General features: G+C 40.7%; 1 protein-coding gene across 2 annotated transcripts in view; it reads right to left on the bottom strand.

Annotated features, from left to right (window-relative positions):
• The window catches only part of LOC308077741 (electrogenic sodium bicarbonate cotransporter 1-like), a 64,944-nt gene that overhangs the window by 14,867 nt on the left and 31,917 nt on the right, over nucleotides 1–18,160 (bottom strand). For both annotated transcript variants that reach the window (XM_080418634.1, XM_080418635.1), the window contains exons 6-15: nucleotides 17,954–18,133; nucleotides 15,305–15,381; nucleotides 11,158–11,315; nucleotides 10,534–10,621; nucleotides 8,826–8,980; nucleotides 7,981–8,100; nucleotides 7,311–7,485; nucleotides 4,232–4,365; nucleotides 1,306–1,577; nucleotides 599–657 (exon numbers count right to left, since the gene is read on the bottom strand). In XM_080418634.1, coding sequence (XP_080274760.1) covers nucleotides 599–657; nucleotides 1,306–1,577; nucleotides 4,232–4,365; nucleotides 7,311–7,485; nucleotides 7,981–8,100; nucleotides 8,826–8,980; nucleotides 10,534–10,621; nucleotides 11,158–11,315; nucleotides 15,305–15,381; nucleotides 17,954–18,133 — 1,418 coding nt within the window. The remainder of the gene's footprint in view (nucleotides 1–598; nucleotides 658–1,305; nucleotides 1,578–4,231; nucleotides 4,366–7,310; nucleotides 7,486–7,980; nucleotides 8,101–8,825; nucleotides 8,981–10,533; nucleotides 10,622–11,157; nucleotides 11,316–15,304; nucleotides 15,382–17,953; nucleotides 18,134–18,160) is intronic.

The following is an 18,160-nucleotide window of genomic DNA, read 5'->3' as shown; positions in this document are numbered from 1 at the left end:
TCGAACGCCAAAAATAGACGCTATTTTCAGAATGCGAAACGAGCATGGAACTAAGCGTGATATAAATTCCAGGAATTATTAAATTAACCACTTAAAGGGATAGTTCACCCCCAAAATGACATTTTTCCCTATAAATTAGTCACCCCATGGAGACTTGAATTCCTTTTTTTGTTTTTGGCTTAGGAATGCGACAAAAAATAAAATAAATCATGAATTAAATTTTTGGGGTGAACTATCCCTTTAAACCCATATACTTTATTGACCGAAGTACTCAAGGGGGTCTAGGTCCACTCTTTTTTTCCCTACAAACCAAATCTCTTTGCCGATAATAGCCGATCTACAAGCTCACAAAGTGTCGTGTTGCGACATGTTGTGAGCAAAACGTTGGCTCTAGAATAGGGATGCTAGGGTGCTTGTGGTTAAGCATAACTCTTCCAAATACCAAACAGCAGAGGTGAAAGTTGGCTGCTACACAATTTATTGTTTGCGAGATAAGAAAAAAAAAAAAATCATCCCCAAAGAGAAATATGATTGGGTAATGTGGTTTGTACAGTATGACTAATCATGTTACCACAAAGAATTACAGGACATTACTCACCAGATCGGTACTATTGCTGATCCAGGAGGAGGCATCACTGTACATGTCAGTAGAATTACCTGATTGCGAGAAAACAATATTTCGAAATCATCATTATTATTTCTTTAAAGCACAATATTCATACCTGCAGTATCACTCATGGCTTTATCTATTGCAACATCCCGCTCCTGCCAACTCACTCATTAAACAGAGGCTTATATGGCAGTTGAGAAAGTAAACAGTGGTATCTACTGTACAAGCCAATAAATGAGTGTACAGTATCGGTTATCTCCAGTGAAAGTGCAAAATGGTGACAGAGTTGGCCATTTGACATTGGGGGGGTAAACTTTTTTTTTTTTTTTAAATGGGTCGTGAATAAATATCCCTTTTTTATTCCTACAACAACAACAAATCTAAACATATTTCTAAAGATTTTTAGAAATTAAAAAAAGTCCATAATGTTTTTTTTGTAAAGTAAGTTTGGGTCCTGGGGGACACACCAAATTGATCTTTTGGGTCTCAAGTTCAGTTTGGGAATCCCTGCTGTAAATTGATGCCCGACTTCATATCATATACAGTAAGAGTGTCACACAAAAGTAGCACATCAGCTATTTTCAACAATTTTAAATGTTTTAAAAATAAACTATAAAAAAGGAACAGTTTTGGACGTACAAGGTTTCCAGCCGTCAGCTACAAAACAACAGTCAGTATATATAAACACAGCCTACCGTCTATAGGAGGCATGCAGCGGCAGTCGTACGTCGTGACCAGGTTGGGATCGTAGGCAGTGTTGATGGGGTTGTGGTGGGCCAGCTTCAGCATCTTCTTGAAGGCGTCGTAGATGAAGATGAAGCTGATGAGAGCCGAGAAGCCCTCCTCGGTGAAGCGGGTGAAGTACTGCACCAGGAAACTGGCGTCCGTGGCCACCAGCAGCAGACAGAAGACGCCCGACCAGATGCCGATCCACAGGCGGAACTCCAGGTAGTCGAAGCCATTGTCTCTGTGGGGAACGATGGGTTCACAAGGAGTTAAGAGTGGGTTCACTTTGACCCCTGGGGTCGGTCCACATTTTGGGAATGTCAATATATGGCAAAACCTTTCAAACCTTTTATTTTTCTTCCAAAAATAGCTAAAAATAGCAGATTTACAAGTTCACAACCTGACGTGATGATGTGCCTTGTGAGCTTGTAGATCGTCTATTTCTTCATTTAATTCAATATTTGTAAATGACCATAAACATGTAGATCACAAGCATTAGGGAACCATTATCAGGGATCAACGTCCATGAAATAATAATAATAATCATAATAATAACAACAACAACTAGTATCACTATCAGATAAGCATACACATATTTTCACTATTTTGGAAAAAGGTTTAGTGCTATTTTAATGAGAATGTTTGGCAGAGTAAAATTCAACAAAACAAATGTTTAGGGCTTAAGTGGTAGTCTTTTAATACCATTCTATAATGCTTATTCAAACAAAATCTCAAGGCATCTCTTTTACATTTTCTTTCACTCCTGTCTGACCTAGATTCTGTGGCGATCAGGAAGCCCTGAGGCCAGTTTACAGGTTTGCAAACTAACAGAAATAAATGTCGTTTACTTTGTGGCTCTGAAGAATTCAGTGACGGAGCAACAAAAATGCCAACGATGAATCATAAACATGGCAAAATGTTCAGCCTCAGAGCTTGTGCGGGCTATAGAAAGGGTTATTTCTCCACACCTCAGCTATAAACAGGCAGCCCACAGGAGCAGGACAGCTACTTTCAGCCAAAACGTTTGGTGTAGAGGGAAAAAGGAGGTGGCCTAGTATAGATCCCCATGAGGACTCATGGTCAACTCTGTATTTAGGTTAAGTGTTAACTGCTCATCAGTGTTGCCAAGTCCGCTTATTACAAGCAACTTTGGGCTTGATTGGGTTTTTTTGGGCTCGTTTCTAAAGTGTAGTTGCTTAATTGGGCTTGCTTCCTAATGTTGTTTTAGTATTTGTCCACAAACCCCCATCTGAAACTATTTTGTGCTATTTTGTGCTACAAGCTCACAACGCTTGTAGATCAGCTATTTTCAAATAGCAATGTGTGTGTGTGCTCATGTGGCCTAGTCACTTCATTTGGGCTGTTTTCAGAGATCTGACCACTGGCGACAGTGGCGACATTGCTGCCCATGTGCTCCAGAACAATTTTGTCTGTGGGTTACATGTTTGGAGTGATAAATGTCTATACTGTATGCATCTGTGCCACATTCAAATGGTAGCTTAAGTTGTAGCCGTCGAACCACTGCCTCTGCAGCCACTGCATGGTGTTTACTATGGAAACACCGGGAGGACATGCAAGCCTGGACAGGCTTCATGCACGGTGTGAAATTAAATGAAAGTGAATTATTTATAATGGAACATAACCAGCTCAGTGGGAGGTAATTTTAGAAGACGCGGTCCTGCTGCGCACGTTGAAAAGGTGGCGAGTAGAGCGGGAGAGATGAAAGACAAAAGATGGGAAGGGATAATCTCCATTTGACGGTTTAAATAGAACATTTCAGTGATGTTCAATATTGTGCATTATGTTGATTATACACATATACAGCGAAGTTGGTGTTAATTATGGAGCTTGCATGCTCCGAACGTCACACGGGGCTAACAATTGTTTTTCTGGTTGTATGTAGCTCTACACAAGCCTGAAATGGAGACAGAGTGCATCAGAGTCAGAAAAGAAAACTGAAAATAACAATCAGCAGACATTTCTGCCATTTGCCAGTCTGTTATTATGAAGAAATCACAATAAAGAAATACAGTATTGGCATCCTTTTGCAAACAGATTTCACCCTGTTTACCTGTTGCGTCATGGAGCATTCTTGTTTTTTTCCCCCTATAGTATTGCATTTAATAAGAATTGTACACTGAAGAAACTGTTAAAGTAATACTAGGTAACGTTTTCAACAAAACTAAAGTTAAATTGTATATCTTTTGCGAGTGGCAAAAGTTTCACAACACCCACTCCGTGAATTTCACCCCCGGAAGCCTTTTATTTATATATTTTCTATTGAACGTGTACGGGGGGGACTTTCCCGGGAAAATGACGTTCCTGGCCAACGTCATGACGTCGTGGCCGACGTCCTCAGGAACTACCGCAACGGTTTCCTGTTTGGCCAGGAACTACCGCGCTATTAACAAAAAGGAACCTCACGCTGATTTTAAGATAATGTAGGATTGGAAGATCGAAAAAGAACAGAAAAAGAAAGCACAGCTCATGGTAACTAATGCTCCACTGGCTAAGAGAAACGATCCGTAGATAGTATAAAACAATTAAAAGATCGCTTTTTGAAACGCTTCCGGCTTCCGGTGAAAACGAATGGAATTCTGGGTAATCGAGGACTAGGGAAATTGTATGCAGTGACGGTAGTGACCAGCAGAGGTTGCTAAAAATCGTTATTTGTGATTCTGCATTGTACAACTTTAAATGAGATATGGCAGAATTTATATCAATAATCATCAGTCACACAATCATCACATCACAAAACATAATGTGTCAGGATATTGGAGCTGATTTTGGGACTTTCTTTAAAACCGCTATCGATATTGTGCGATAATCAATTAGTGTGCGATTGTTTTGAGTTATGAACAAAGAAACAAAAACGATAACAACAGACGGACTCACTTGCTGAAGACAAACAACAGCCGTTCAAACACGAGGACAGGACCAGTACTGCTGAGGATGATGAGTGGTTGTCCGGCCAGCAGACAAAACACACAGCCAGTTACAGCTGTACCCAGGAAACTCTCCAACACTCCCTGAAACACAGCACAAACATTCTGTAACGCTGTACCCAGGAAACTCTCCAACACTCCCTGAAACACAGCACAAACATTCTGTAACGCTGTACCCAGGAAACTCTCCAGCACTCCCTGAAACACAGCACAAACATTCTGTAACGCTGTACCCAGGAAACTCTCCCAACACACTCCCTGAAACACAGCACAAACATTCTGTAACGCTGTACCCAGGAAACTCTCCAACACTCCCTGAAACACAGCACAAACATTCTGTAACGCTGTACCCAGGAAACTCTCCAACACTCCCTGAAACACAGCACAAACATTCTGTAACGCTGTACCCAGGAAACTCTCCAACACTCCCTGAAACACAGCACAAACATTCTGTAACGCTGTACCCAGGAAACTCTCCCAACACACTCCCTGAAACACAGCACAAACATTCTATAATGCTGTACCCAGGAAACTCTCCAACACTCCCTGAAACACAGCACAAACATTCTGTAACGCTGTACCCAGGAAACTCTCCCAACACACTCCCTGAAACACAGCACAAACATTCTGTAACGCTGTACCCAGGAAACTCTCCAACACTCCCTGAAACACAGCACAAACATTCTGTAACGCTGTACCCAGGAAACTCTCCAACACTCCCTGAAACACAGCACAAACATTCTGTAACGCTGTACCCAGGAAACTCTCCAACACTCTCTGAAACACAGCACAAACATTCTATAATGCTGTACCCAGGAAACTCTCCCAACACACTCCCTGAAACACAGCACAAACATTCTGTTGTTATTTAGTCGCAAGTTCTTGTTATCCTTTTCATTGGTTAAATATTTATAAAACCCACAGACACTACTACTATAAAATAAAAGTTTGTTTCTAGGTATAGCAGCTTACTCATCTTCTGCTGCATCTGTGCAAGACCTGCAACACTGTGCATGCTGTATGTGTGGAAGAGTGCATATTGTTGCCGTTGGGCAGAACCTTGAATCTCCTGTAAATGAATGCCCTACTTCGTCGTACAAGAGTGTCGCACAAAAGTGTGTGTGTGTGTGTGTGTCTGTGTGTGATGGACCACCTGCAATCATGCCACGCACTGTGGCATGCGTAGTCCGTGGACTCTGGTTGAGAAACAGTGGTGTAGGGTTACGGTATATGAGGGTTCTATAGTGCTGAGTATACGGTAACATAGTTGTGAGAGTTTCACAGATTCACCCTGTAGTGGGTTCACAGATCCACCCTGTAGAAGGTTCATACTGTGTCTCTATACTGTATATCCCAGAAGAAGCAGTTGCATGAGGACATGTACTGTAGGAGCTCCCAGCCCAGGATTTACCCGCGAGCTGTAAATAACCACAGATCCCAGCTTATGAAGTCACTAGTAGCCTTGTCATCATGGCTCCATCTCTGCTCAACCCCCCCGTCATCATCCCTCCTTAGCACCCTCTGTGTGTGTGAGTGTAATGCTTAATTCATAAGAGCCGTGGGGGGATTCCCCCCCTAGGCTTGCACTGGGATGACCTTTTCCCAGAAGGCTCCGGGGCTTACCTTAGGTTTAACAATGTTTCAAAAGCAGGAGCCACTGAACTCCCCAGTTTGTGTCGTTCTGTAATCCTTTTGTAGAAATAATATGCGGTGTATATAAACAGTCAAGACTTTGAACAGGCCCGTCCTGATCGGCCGGCCTGACAGCTCTGGGACGTGTTTTGAGGGGAAACAGCTTTTTTAGCTGAATAAGCAGATGTGTTATCATAGAGTGAGAAACTAAAAATACAACACACACTTGGAACGAGAGCTGGATTGTGGTCAGATTTCTTTCTACGTGACACCCAGGACAATGATTTGAACAGAAGCGGGCGTAGATCACCTGGCGTTTAATCGTATATAATAGTCATTTGTGTTCCTAATTGAACAATCATCATTGAACAATATTCATCTGAACAAATGATGCGTTCTGAAATCTCTCTGCCGAACGAATGTTCTCCCCCAGAATGGGGACGCTAGGGTTGATGAAGCCAACCCTAGCCAAGCATGTTATGATGGATAATAAACGGTATAAACATGTGACAGAAGGAGTGACATGCAACTAAGATCATGCAAGCAGCAAGCAGATTCAGTTCAATGTGACTGTAGACTATAGTGTATTAGCAATGCTTCTCAATCTCTTTCATGTCAAGGACACCTACATTAATATGTATTTGGCTGTGGACCCTCATCTGAAAGAACTTTGTGCCAGGGACCCCACATACAAGTTAAAATGTCAGGCCTACAGTACATTAAGTCGATTTTACTTTTTAACTTGCATTATAGCTTGTTTTGTTACATTTTACAGTTTTGTTTATTGTTAACACAGTGTGTGGTGTGTGTCACAGCAACACTTGACTGAACATAAGACAAATAAACCTCTTGAATCTTGAATAATTATGAGAAGAAAAAAAAACTCTCCTACTCCATAACTATCTTCATAAAAAATACCTCTAATTGTATGTTTTCGTGAAAAACAGCATCACTGTTGCACTTAGGAGGAGCCCCGACTGTTGCCAGGGTTGGGTCCGGCTCAGGCTTTAGAAGCACCTATAACAAAGCTTCAATGTCAAAGACAAATCCTTGTTTTTGTCAACTACTGTACATGAACAGTGTGAGTTGACTAACTTTGTTTTATAGAACCATCTGTCCCTACAGAGGCAAATCGTTGCGTTTACTAGACTTTACAGAAGCAGAGAATGCACATTTTTAGATAATTGCTTTAACAATGGTGTCCTTATTCTTGTTACGTCATTATAGGCGTAACAAAGCGTTCCAAGATTATACCTACATTTCAAAAAAGTGTGAAAATAGCTCATCTACAAGCTTGAGGATCGGCTAATAGTGCGTGACACCATCGTACATACGGCAAAGTATAAGATAGGCGTATAAGTGGTTCAACATCAGACTAAACTGGAAGGACCGCTCACCTGCATACTTTCGGTGGCGTCCCCTAGAAGGCCACCAAACGTGATGGCGTTGGTGACGGTGCCAAGGTAGATGAACAGGATGGCGGACAGCGACTGGATGTGCAGAGCATCGTAGAAGTCACTGGCGAAGAACGGCAGCTTCCTCTTGATGTCCAGCACCAAGCCTCCACAAAACCTTCAGCAGAGAATTACAAAAATTACCTCTCATCTCTGTAGCTTATTCAATTTGCATAATTGACACATTATATAATGGCATTTATCATATCATATAAACAGGCACTCATATCAATCAATCAATTAATACCTTAAAAAGTCCGTACATACAGAGAGCTTTTTTTTCTTCTCGTCATTAATTCGCCCAAAAATATATTTCTTTTAAGTCTATACACTTACTGTATATTACGTGCCGACGAAGTGGCGTAATAAAGTTATTAAATATGTCCGTCATGTCTTTGTATATTTAAATGATTTGGCATAATATCTGCCCTGTGCAACTTTTGTTTACAAAGCTTAAAAGCCAGACAGAAATGTAATTTTCATTATATGTTCAATACAAGTTCAAACAATTAAAATCGTAAAATCGCAATTATTTGTATGACAATGAATCGTCAAGTGAAATGTCATAATAAATCCGGACCAAATAGCTTTAGGAAGAGGAGGTGATTCTTACCGCCTGGTGAACTGAAGCTCCTCTCCGACCGCGTGACCTCCCCCTCCTCCCTGGCCCCCGTCATGGTGGGCGTCGCCGTTCATCTGAGGAGCCTCCGACCCTGCATACATGTGCTGCTTCCTTTAAAAAAAACAAAGACCACAAACCCAATCAACCTGGCGTTTTGGGCGGGAATGCAAAAATAGACAGTCTACAAGCTCACAACGCGTCGTGATGCGTTGAGAGCTTGTACACTTGCTATTTTAAAAGGATAAAACCGGGCTTAATACATTAAGACCGGGAACGCATCCGTGTCACTTTTGATTTTTTTGGCTAGTCAAAAATATAAGATAGATCTGCAAACAAATCTTTGAATATGCATGTTTAAAAGCGAATATTTTTAACTCTGATGTGTGCTTCTGGGGGTCCCTGGAACAACATATTTTGTGGTGGAGGTCGCAGCCAAATACATATAATTTTGGGGGTTCTTGACATTAAAACGTTTGAGAACCACTGATATATAGTAATAGTAACATAGTTTTTTTTCAAAAAACTGTTAAGATTTTTAGAAGACATTTGTAGAATCCCCAGAAGCAAAGATTTGACTTACAAATGTTCGCTTGAAAAAGTATATTCAAAGATTGGCATTCATTCATGATTTTCCCAAAACAAATAGAAGATATACAAGCTCATAGCACAGCTACAGTATGAGCTTGTAGATCTGCTATTTTTGAATAGCCAAATGGTTGAAGTGGCTAAAATCTGAAGTGACAGATGCTTTCCCGGTCTTGATGGGTTAAGAGGCTAAATGTCAAACATTAGTTTCATGTGACACAGGAAAACTATTTGACGTTTTCAGATGGTACCTCTTGTCGGAGGATGGGAGGGTCTTGGGCGGTTCTATCCTGATGTCAGGGTCCCACTCTCCAGGGGGGAGGACAATGACCTCGTCCAGGAACTCCTCAATGCCAGCCAGAAGGTCCTCCTTGTCTTTGGCTTTGTAGGCAATGTCATGGAACACCTATACCCACAAAACCATGGCATGGCATCACAGACAAACATAAAAACATGTCTCTTTGAAACATAAATGTTTCAAAGAGACTTGTCTTATAATGAAGTATATAGTGGTTGAACCTCCCTTTCATCACATGATATAACCACTTCAGCCCTATATAAACTTTGATCTACGCTCATTGTGACACGTTGTGAGCTTGTAGATCTGCCTATTTTCAAAAGATTTTTATACATTTTATACATTGACACTTGTGAAATGGGACATTCTGCATAATGAGTACTTTCTACTTTTGGTACTTTAAGTACATTTTGAATACTTTTGTACTTTTACTCAAGTAAATTTTGCAATCCGGACTTTTACTTGTAACAGACTATTGATACTTTTACTTAAGTATAAGATGTGAGTACTTTTTCGACCAGTGCACAGGCACAGTGTCTATAAAAACCTCTCAAATCTCTGTCTGAGCCTTCAGATAGAAGCCCTCACTATATATGAGCAAGCTTTCACAGGGAAGCTGAGAGGTTGGGTAAAAGTGAACTTAATGCAATCCTGGAAAAGAAAGGCTTCCTATCCAGCAGAGAGTGTTGGGCTGGGTGGAGCTAAGGCCCATGGGAATGTTCAGGCCAGGAGCACAGAAGAGAAGGGATGTTGACAGGGATTTGTCTGGTTTTCTTCACCACAGTGACAGAAGAGTTCAACAGTGAATGAGCCACAAACATAGGTGAACTAGACCAGTGTTTCCCAAACAATGGGCCGTGACAATTTTTATGGGTCAGGAGTAAATATACCCCATTTTGAAATAAGTAAATAAATAATTTAGCAATTAGAGCCTATAGACGAATCCACAGAGTGCTCCCCTGGCGCAATCATAACTGTGGTGTCAGAATGCACACCGCAGCAGGAGTACGACACCGCAGCACCGTCTGTGGATTTGTCTAGATATTAGAAGAGATATGTTATATCCATTTGTTATATGCGTTATATCGATAGTGACATGAGACTACATATCATCTGGGATTTAGGAGGTTTTAATTTTGTCATATGATATGAAGTGTTGTCTTTTCCTGGTTTTAATCATTTAAGCCTCATTTTATACTTTCAAAGATTGTTAGAAAAATTGCAAATAGCCCATCTACAGGCTCACAGTGTGTTGCATCGCTATGTGCTGTGAGCTTGTAGACTTAAGCTATTTTGGGACATGTTTGGAAAAAAGAAAATACATTATTATCATCATAATATTGGTATTGAGGCAATTGTTAGTGTGTGTTGCATATTTTGTCCACATCGCGTAGTAGTCCTAGGAAGAGACATGCACAGGTTGGATAAGGTAACCCATAATTAAAATAGTTTACCATTGTTATGAGCCAAATTTGTGTTCCATATGACGCCTACTATTATTATAGGACTAGAGGGGTTTCTAAAAGGTTATGATAATCTGTGGTGCATAGTCTGAGCGAGACTAATCTTTGTGCACAGTCAGCCTGTCTCTGGATGGGAGTGTTTACACTGAGTAGGTGAACCATTACATCTTATACACAGCATTGGAGTGTCTTACGTACCTCATCTGACATCAGAGTGGCGATAGCTCTTCCAATCTCATGATAGGACTTGGCTTTACCTTTGGGTCCCAGCAAGACAAACAGAAATCTGAAAAAAGGGAAAGAAACACATGGTAAGAAACCACAACTTCAGGGATTATTTATCAACTGAACATGAGTCCCATCAATTTGTCACTTCAGTTGAACACCTCGTTGCTGTCGGATGGAAACCTTATAAGTCCAAAACCATTGCTTTTCAGGCAATGGAAAAGACACAGACTTGACCACAATTTTTTTTACACAAGCTCTGCATCGCAAGGCATTGAGAGCTTGTAGATCAGCTACAGTATTTTTGCTGCTTTTGTGTGACACTGTAGTATGAGGAAGTAGTAGGGCATTCATTTACGAACAAACACAAAAGGTTGACAAATGGAGATATCTGCCCGACAGCAACAATATTCACATGACAAAATAGTGCGGCACAAAGTGATGCGCTATGAGCTTGTATATCTGCTATTTTTGAATAGCTAAAGTACAAAATCAATGACAAAATTACACATATGCTATCCCGGTTTTAATGGGTTAAGTATTATTAGTGTGTATTAATGAATGAATAATCAGTGTTAATAATGAGTGATTTTGCACCTCGTGGGCACAGGGACCTCCGTCAGAGATCCCAGCATGACGGCCTGCTTGAGACGGACGAACGCCACGAACGGAGTCTCCAGGAAGTCCACCTCTCCAACCAACACGTTGGACGCCTCCGCATCGCGAGGCAACTTCTTCATGAACTTATTCTTCAGCTATGGGCGGCGACACAGAAACAAGCACAGGGAGGAGGAGAGGTAGACATTGGATATTAAGTGTGATGCCATGGAGCATCACATGCAGTAAGATGAATGTTTGAGTCATCAGAGAGTTAAAAGCATAGTGGCAGGACACCACACACACGGTGTGGTGTCCTGTAGTCTCGTGTGGTGTGGTGCTAAAGCTGCAGCATAATTGAAACATTGATGTGTAATTGGGCACCTTCCATTCGTATCATAAGACACACAATGTACAGTACTGTAGTGCAGTGATTCTCAAACATTTTCATGTCAAGGACCACCCAAATTAATATGTATTTGACTGCAGACCCCCAATCTGAAAATATTGGACCCCCATACAAGATTTGGGTTGTTAAAATGTTTAAAATAGGCCTGGACCGCTGGCGTAGCGGTCCAGGCCTATTTTAAACACGCTTTGCAGCGTGTCACTCCCCATCTCTCTCTCTCGCATTTCCTGTCAGCCTACTGTACTATCCATAACAAAAAGGCATAAAAAGCCCCAAATAAATCTTTCAAAAAATTAAAATGTTTAATATAGCTCACAATGTGTCGCACTGCGACACGTTTCAAATAGACGACACAAATAGGGTTAACATGACCATGGATCCATTTTGAGAGCCACTGCTATAGTAACAAGTGGTAGCTACTCTTCACTAAGACTTCTGTAAATTGTAAGTTTGATTTCTAGATAATATAAACTAATCTTACAATATAAGATTGTTACAGTAAACAGTGTGTGTTTGTGTGTGTGTGTGTGAACAGAAAGAGAACCGCTATAGAGTGTGTTGCTTTACACACAAAGAACAGATTCTTCTGTCTCTTTGCTTTTATGAAAACCCCAGCTGAGCAGTGCGATACAAAAACACTCTGAGTGTAGCCGATTCCAGGTTTGCAGAGATGGTTAACTAAAGGCCTTGGTGTTTCATCAAAGGCCAGGTCATTTTGACAAATCTCCAACGTCATCATTATCTATTAGTGTCAGGGTAATTCCTGTGGTTTTCCATTAACTCAACGACCAAGTAATGAAGGGGCCTGCCTGATGAGGAATCCCAACGTATCCCATGATGCCTTATCTTTGCACGGTATGTCTGTTGGACCAAAGCAAGCTCATTAAATACACCTACTGTCTGCTGATCAGAGCACATCTACAGAGATAACCTGCATGGGTGGATGAGAAGAAACCCACAGAATAAAGGAGGGAATTTGAAGACTACCGATGAAGTTAGAGGCTGATCCATGCATTTATCTCCTCGAGGCTTTGATAACCGCAACTCCCTGTGTGTAGACATCGACAAGTCGGCGCTTAGGCGTCTGGCGGCTCGTGCAGAATGCCGCCATGCTCGCCTCCTCGCTGGCGAGAAAAAAAGTCTCTTGACCCGTCAGTTCCTAGTAATTACAGACTAATATCCAAACTTCCTTTTCTTGCCAACATTTTAGAGAAGGAAGTAGTAAGCCTTGCCAAGCCATGTGGCCCATAGGGCAGGAGCCTATCTCTTGTTTTTGTAAAGCGAGGTTACAAAAAGCTTTATGTACAAGTACACCTCCCTGGACATGACACTAGTATGTCGCAGGGACTTGCCACTCCAACCCAAACCTTGAGGCGGCGTGCCAAGCATTGGGTCCCATGCATTTTTTGGTATGACCCGGCCTGGGAATCGAACCCTCAACCCTCAACCATCCCAATCTCAGGGTGGACACTCTAACCACAAGGCCACTGAGCTGGGCCATTTTAGAGAAGGTGCTCTGTAAACAGCTCCAACATGTTTTGCAGTGGTGTAAAGTAACTAAGAACATTTACTGAAGTACTGTACTTAAGTACAATTTTGAGGTATTTTAACTTTACTGGAGTATTTCCAATTTTCTGTACTTTTACTTCTACTCCACTACATCTCAGAGGCAAATATTATACTTTAACTCCACTACAATTATTTGAAAGCTTAGTTATTAGTTATTATATTATAAAACATACATTAAGCACTTTAGCTCTATTTTATATACATAGGCTATTTGAAAATAGCCGATCTACAAGCCCACAACATGTTGCGATGTGACACGTTGTGAGCTTGTAGATCTGCTATTTTCAAAATGTTTGTACTTTTACTTTTGGTACTTAGTATATTAAGATGCCAAAACTTTTGTACTTGTAACAGAGTATTTTTATATTGTGGTAGTGCTATTTTTACTTAGTAAGTAAAATATCTGAGTACTTCTTCTACCACTGATGTTTTGTGAAATAACAAAAAATAAATGACCAGCTCCATTCTGGCTTTGGTCCAGAGCAGAGCACTGAAAGCTCCCTCCTGAGGGTTTCAAAAAGGACATCCTGATGCGTGCAGACTCTGGGGAGTGTTCCCTTCTGCTGCTCCTGGACTGAAGCACAGCTTTTAATAGACCACTGTTTCCCCAAACAAGTGGGTCGGGAACCATTTGTGGGTCACGGACTGATTTTTGTGGGTCACGAGTAAATATCCCCTATTTTTTGTTTTCTACATTTAATAAAATTAATATATTTCAAAAGATTTTTAAAAAAGTTCTAAGGGAAAAGATATACTTTTCAAAAGTATTTCATAAATAAATACAAAAAAACGCTTCCTAAGCACAAAAGATTTTTTTTATTTCATTGGCACTGAGAGAGTTAAGAAGTGGTGAAAATAGCAGATCTACAAGCTCACAACACGGCGCGAATCAATGCGTTGTGAGCTCGTAGATCTGCTATTTTCACTAGTTTGGGTCCCAGGCAAAACATAGTTTCTCTTTTGGGTCTTGAGCTAAAAGGTTTGGGAACCACTGCAATAGACCACTCATGTATTCTCACTAGTAGACTCTAGCAATGGGTGGGTCTAGCTGGGGCTGCCTTTAGACTGGTCTGTTTCCTACTTGTCAAATAGGAAGTGTTTTTCTGTGGCTATTTAATTATCATGTCTCCTCGTCAGCTCCATTGACATTGTGGTGTGCCCCAGGGTTCAATTCTTGGTCATTTTCTCTTCTCCCTGCACATGCAGTCTCCTTGGGTGTTTTAATTATAGTTGTTTTAAGTGCGTTTCTCACCACTGCTATGCAGATGATAGCACTTCTCCTTTAAACCTAAATAACCCCCACTAAGCTCTCCACCCTGCAAGAATGTTTTAACGACTGTCAAGGATTGCAGACGAGTGGAACCAAATGAAAGTGAAAGGAACCAAATGAACCCAGGGTCAGGGTTGTTCCGTTTTGTACACTGCCAAGAGTTAAATGAACACTGAGGACTTTACAGTCTAGATTGGGGTCCCAGAGATAGAATTCCACATCAAATGGCGGTCAGTGGCCTAATCCATATTATTATCCATATTATTATATATATTATATATATTAAACTGGGGGTTCTTGAAATAAAATAAAAAATAATGTAAACGTACAAATACTTTAATCCATGAAGACCGGGAACGCATCCTTGTCATTTTAAGATTTATTTGGCTATTCAAAAATAGCAGATATACAAGCTCATAGCACGGCTATGAGCTTGTAGATCTACTATTTTTTGAAAAATCTTGGAAAATGTGTGCAAATCTTTGAATACATATGTTTTAAAAGCAATTTTTAAAAATTCAATCTGTGCTTCTGGAGGGTCCCTGGAACAACACATTTTGAGACGGGGTCCACGGCCAAATACATATTTTGGGTGGTCCTTGACATGGAAAAGTTGGAGCACCACTGATATAGCAACATACAGTTTTTAGATTAGGTATTTAGCCGCGGAGCCCCCATCTCAAAATGTTTTGACCCCCCAGAAGCAAAGATTTGAGTTACAAATGTTCGCTTTTAAAAATATATATATATATTCAAAGATTTGCTAAAATGTTCAAGATTTTTCCCAAAAAAATGCAGACCTACAAGCTTGTAGATCTGCTATTTTTTTGAAAGGCCACAGAAATCTGAATAAGACACAGATGTGTTCCCGGTCTTAACGGTTAACATAGAAATCTTACCTGATCCTTCTCTGGTTTGTCAGAGAAGTCACTCAGGCTGGTGGAGGTGAGGTTACGATGGGCGGGGTCGGGGCTACCTGCAGAGGAAATAAAGGGATAGAAGAATGGGAATTTGGGATTCATTGAACCCCAGCATCCATATTCTGCAAGGGGAACATTAGCCAAAAATAGCCGATATACTTCACAACGTGTCGCAATGCGACGTGTTGTTGTGAGCTTGTAGATCAGCTATTTTTAATGGTATAGCTATTCGGTGTAGAATAGATGGAAAAGCAGTTCAAGTTCAAAGTCAACTAAGGTCCAGTTTACCAAGTCTAGAGGGTTCAAGTGGTTACAATTTCAAAGGAAGAGCTCTGAGGTTGTCATTGCTTTGGCAGATACTGCATGCAAGACCCAGAAATACCAGAAAAGAAAGACCCCAAATTTTTACCAGGACAAGGGATGAAGAGAAACAGAAATATAAGGACCATTACCACTTGTAAACGTACATTTGGAAGCAGCAATTGGTGTGCGGACTCTTTTTATTCTTATACTGTTTTTGGTCCAGCACCCAGCCTGTAGGTTTAAGATGTTCTTGTGTCTTTTGGCTGTTTTTCAGCTTCTCTTTCAACTTAAAAACTTGAGGTCCCTATTCCAACACCTAAATACCAATAACCGAAAGATAGACGTCATTCATTTTATTTCTTTAATATCTGGCTTGTCTTTTTTTTTTACTGGAGGAAAGAGGAAATTCTTAGTCTGCCTCTAATAATGTTTATAACAATACCACTGTTTGTAACAACATGTTTATATACCCAATAATTCTGAGGATTTTTTTCTAATCTGATTGTAAAATAGGTTGTCACGTTTGAGTTGAACCCACTGAAATGTAACCAAATGGGCCCAGTAAGTCCCAACAGTGTAGGGCATTCTAAGTCCACTATTGACACACTTGTAAGGTCATCGGGTAAGGCATGTAAACTTTGTTTAGTTTACTGTAACCGTATAAGTACATATAAGTATATATAAGTACAGTGCTTTTTTTCTCTTTTTGCTGAAGTTTACAGTCCTGTCCCCAGTTATTATTAAAGGCTTAAGGCCATTATTCTCAACAATATTCTATTTTTGTTTATTGACTGTGTGGGTTAAGAGGTATAGGCACATTTAATGGGAGACATCCTCGCATCTTCTGTGATCTCATGCTAGATAATATCAGGTATGATTTCCCCACTCAGTGCTTCTGCAGGTTCAGGCAAGTTACAGTAGATTTAAAGACTTTTAAAAACGTTTTAATGCCACTCAGCATCCCTGTTCTGCGATGCTAGGGCTCACAATGGGCGTTGTGGGCCATTACGTGCGTTGTGAGCCTGTACATCAGCTATTTCCGGATAAGAGATTTAGTGTAGAAATTATGAATTCTCACAAATAACATAGCTGACGTTTAGGGATTTGAACGAAGTTGAGACCAATTTTGTAAGAAACATTTAATCCTAAACTGTCTGTGACATTTGAAACATGAATGTATGACCTTTTTTTTAAGGATCAGCAGAAACCCCTGCCACTATACTACGTCCTGTAGGAGTGATGCTGTGACCGTGGACCTGACTTACAGATGTATCCCATGCTGGAGCTTCTCCTGAACGCCTCACACGTGTCCTCTAGGTCTTGGGGGTTTAAACAAGGCACGGGGTGTTGTTCGAGGGGGCTGCGCGCTGCTTTAACCCCCCCCCAATGTCCCACAGACACCCCAATGTGCAGGAGAGGAAGACAGAGACAGCGTTGTCCCACAGATGAAGAAAAAAATGGAAGATTGGAAAAAGAGAGAAGAAACAGGGAGAAAAAAGTCACCTTTTTTAGAGAAGAAAAATGAGAAGAATTAAAGCTGCATAATAGTATAAAGAATGAAAGAAAGCTTCGGCTTAATTTATACTTGGTTGCACGCTGGTGTCGTACAGCGGATCTATAAGCGCAACAAGGTATAAGTGAAGCCTTGGGGGTAAGAAACATCAGCACTAGAGACGACCAAACCGCTGCTTGAATGATATATTCCAGCATATTACAGGTTATACTGAGTATTCATTTCCAAATAGAACTTCACTATTACGGCAGCTCTATTTGGAAGTGAATACCATGTCATTACTAAATAGAAAATAATTAACAATGCATCCTTGATCAACTTAATTGCTCAAATCAACTTAATTGCTCAAAACTCGGGCATTTCTAAATAACACCTTGGGTGTTTTGCATAATTATTTTCAAATAATTTAAATTCTGGGCATTTCAGACTGAAATACTGCAATCAGTGTAAATGGACAAGTGTCACAAAACTATTTTTCAACAGAGCAAGTACCTGTATATGGTTCAATGTGCTCTTGATATTAAGGTATTACCCTCGGCTAAAAGTACATATCAACACATCGTCTCCGTCGGGTGGAAACCTCTTATGTCCAAAACTGTTACTTTTCAGGATTCAAATTCGAGCTTGCTTTTCTGCTACTTTTGTGTGACACTGTAGTATGATCCAAGTAGGACATCAATTCACGAAAAAAACACAAAAAGTTTGAATATGGAGATAAGAGGTTTCCGCCCGACAGCAACGATATAACAATGTTGCATAAACTGATATAAGAACGAGAAAAAAAATTGCCCGCATTAAAGTTCTTTATTTACCGTTCTCCTGGTTGGAGAACAGTCTACTTGCGCTGGACACCGTCTTGCCGATGTCAGCCAGGGAGCGCAGGTTGGACTTCTTGGTCTGGTGACGATGTCTCCTCAGCAGCGTGTACATCACCTTCTCCTTCATGTCCGGCTTCAGCTGACCGCTCTCTATCTGACTGTCTGTGATCAGCTCTGCACATGAGAACGAAGAAGAAAAAA

The sequence above is a fragment of the Gymnoscopelus braueri genome (genome assembly GCF_963280865.1).
Source record: "Gymnoscopelus braueri genome assembly, chromosome: 22".
Classification (NCBI taxonomy): Eukaryota; Metazoa; Chordata; class Actinopteri; order Myctophiformes; family Myctophidae; genus Gymnoscopelus; species Gymnoscopelus braueri.
The sequence above is the reverse complement of the archived record's forward strand: the minus strand, read 5'-3'. Positions and strand labels throughout refer to the sequence as shown.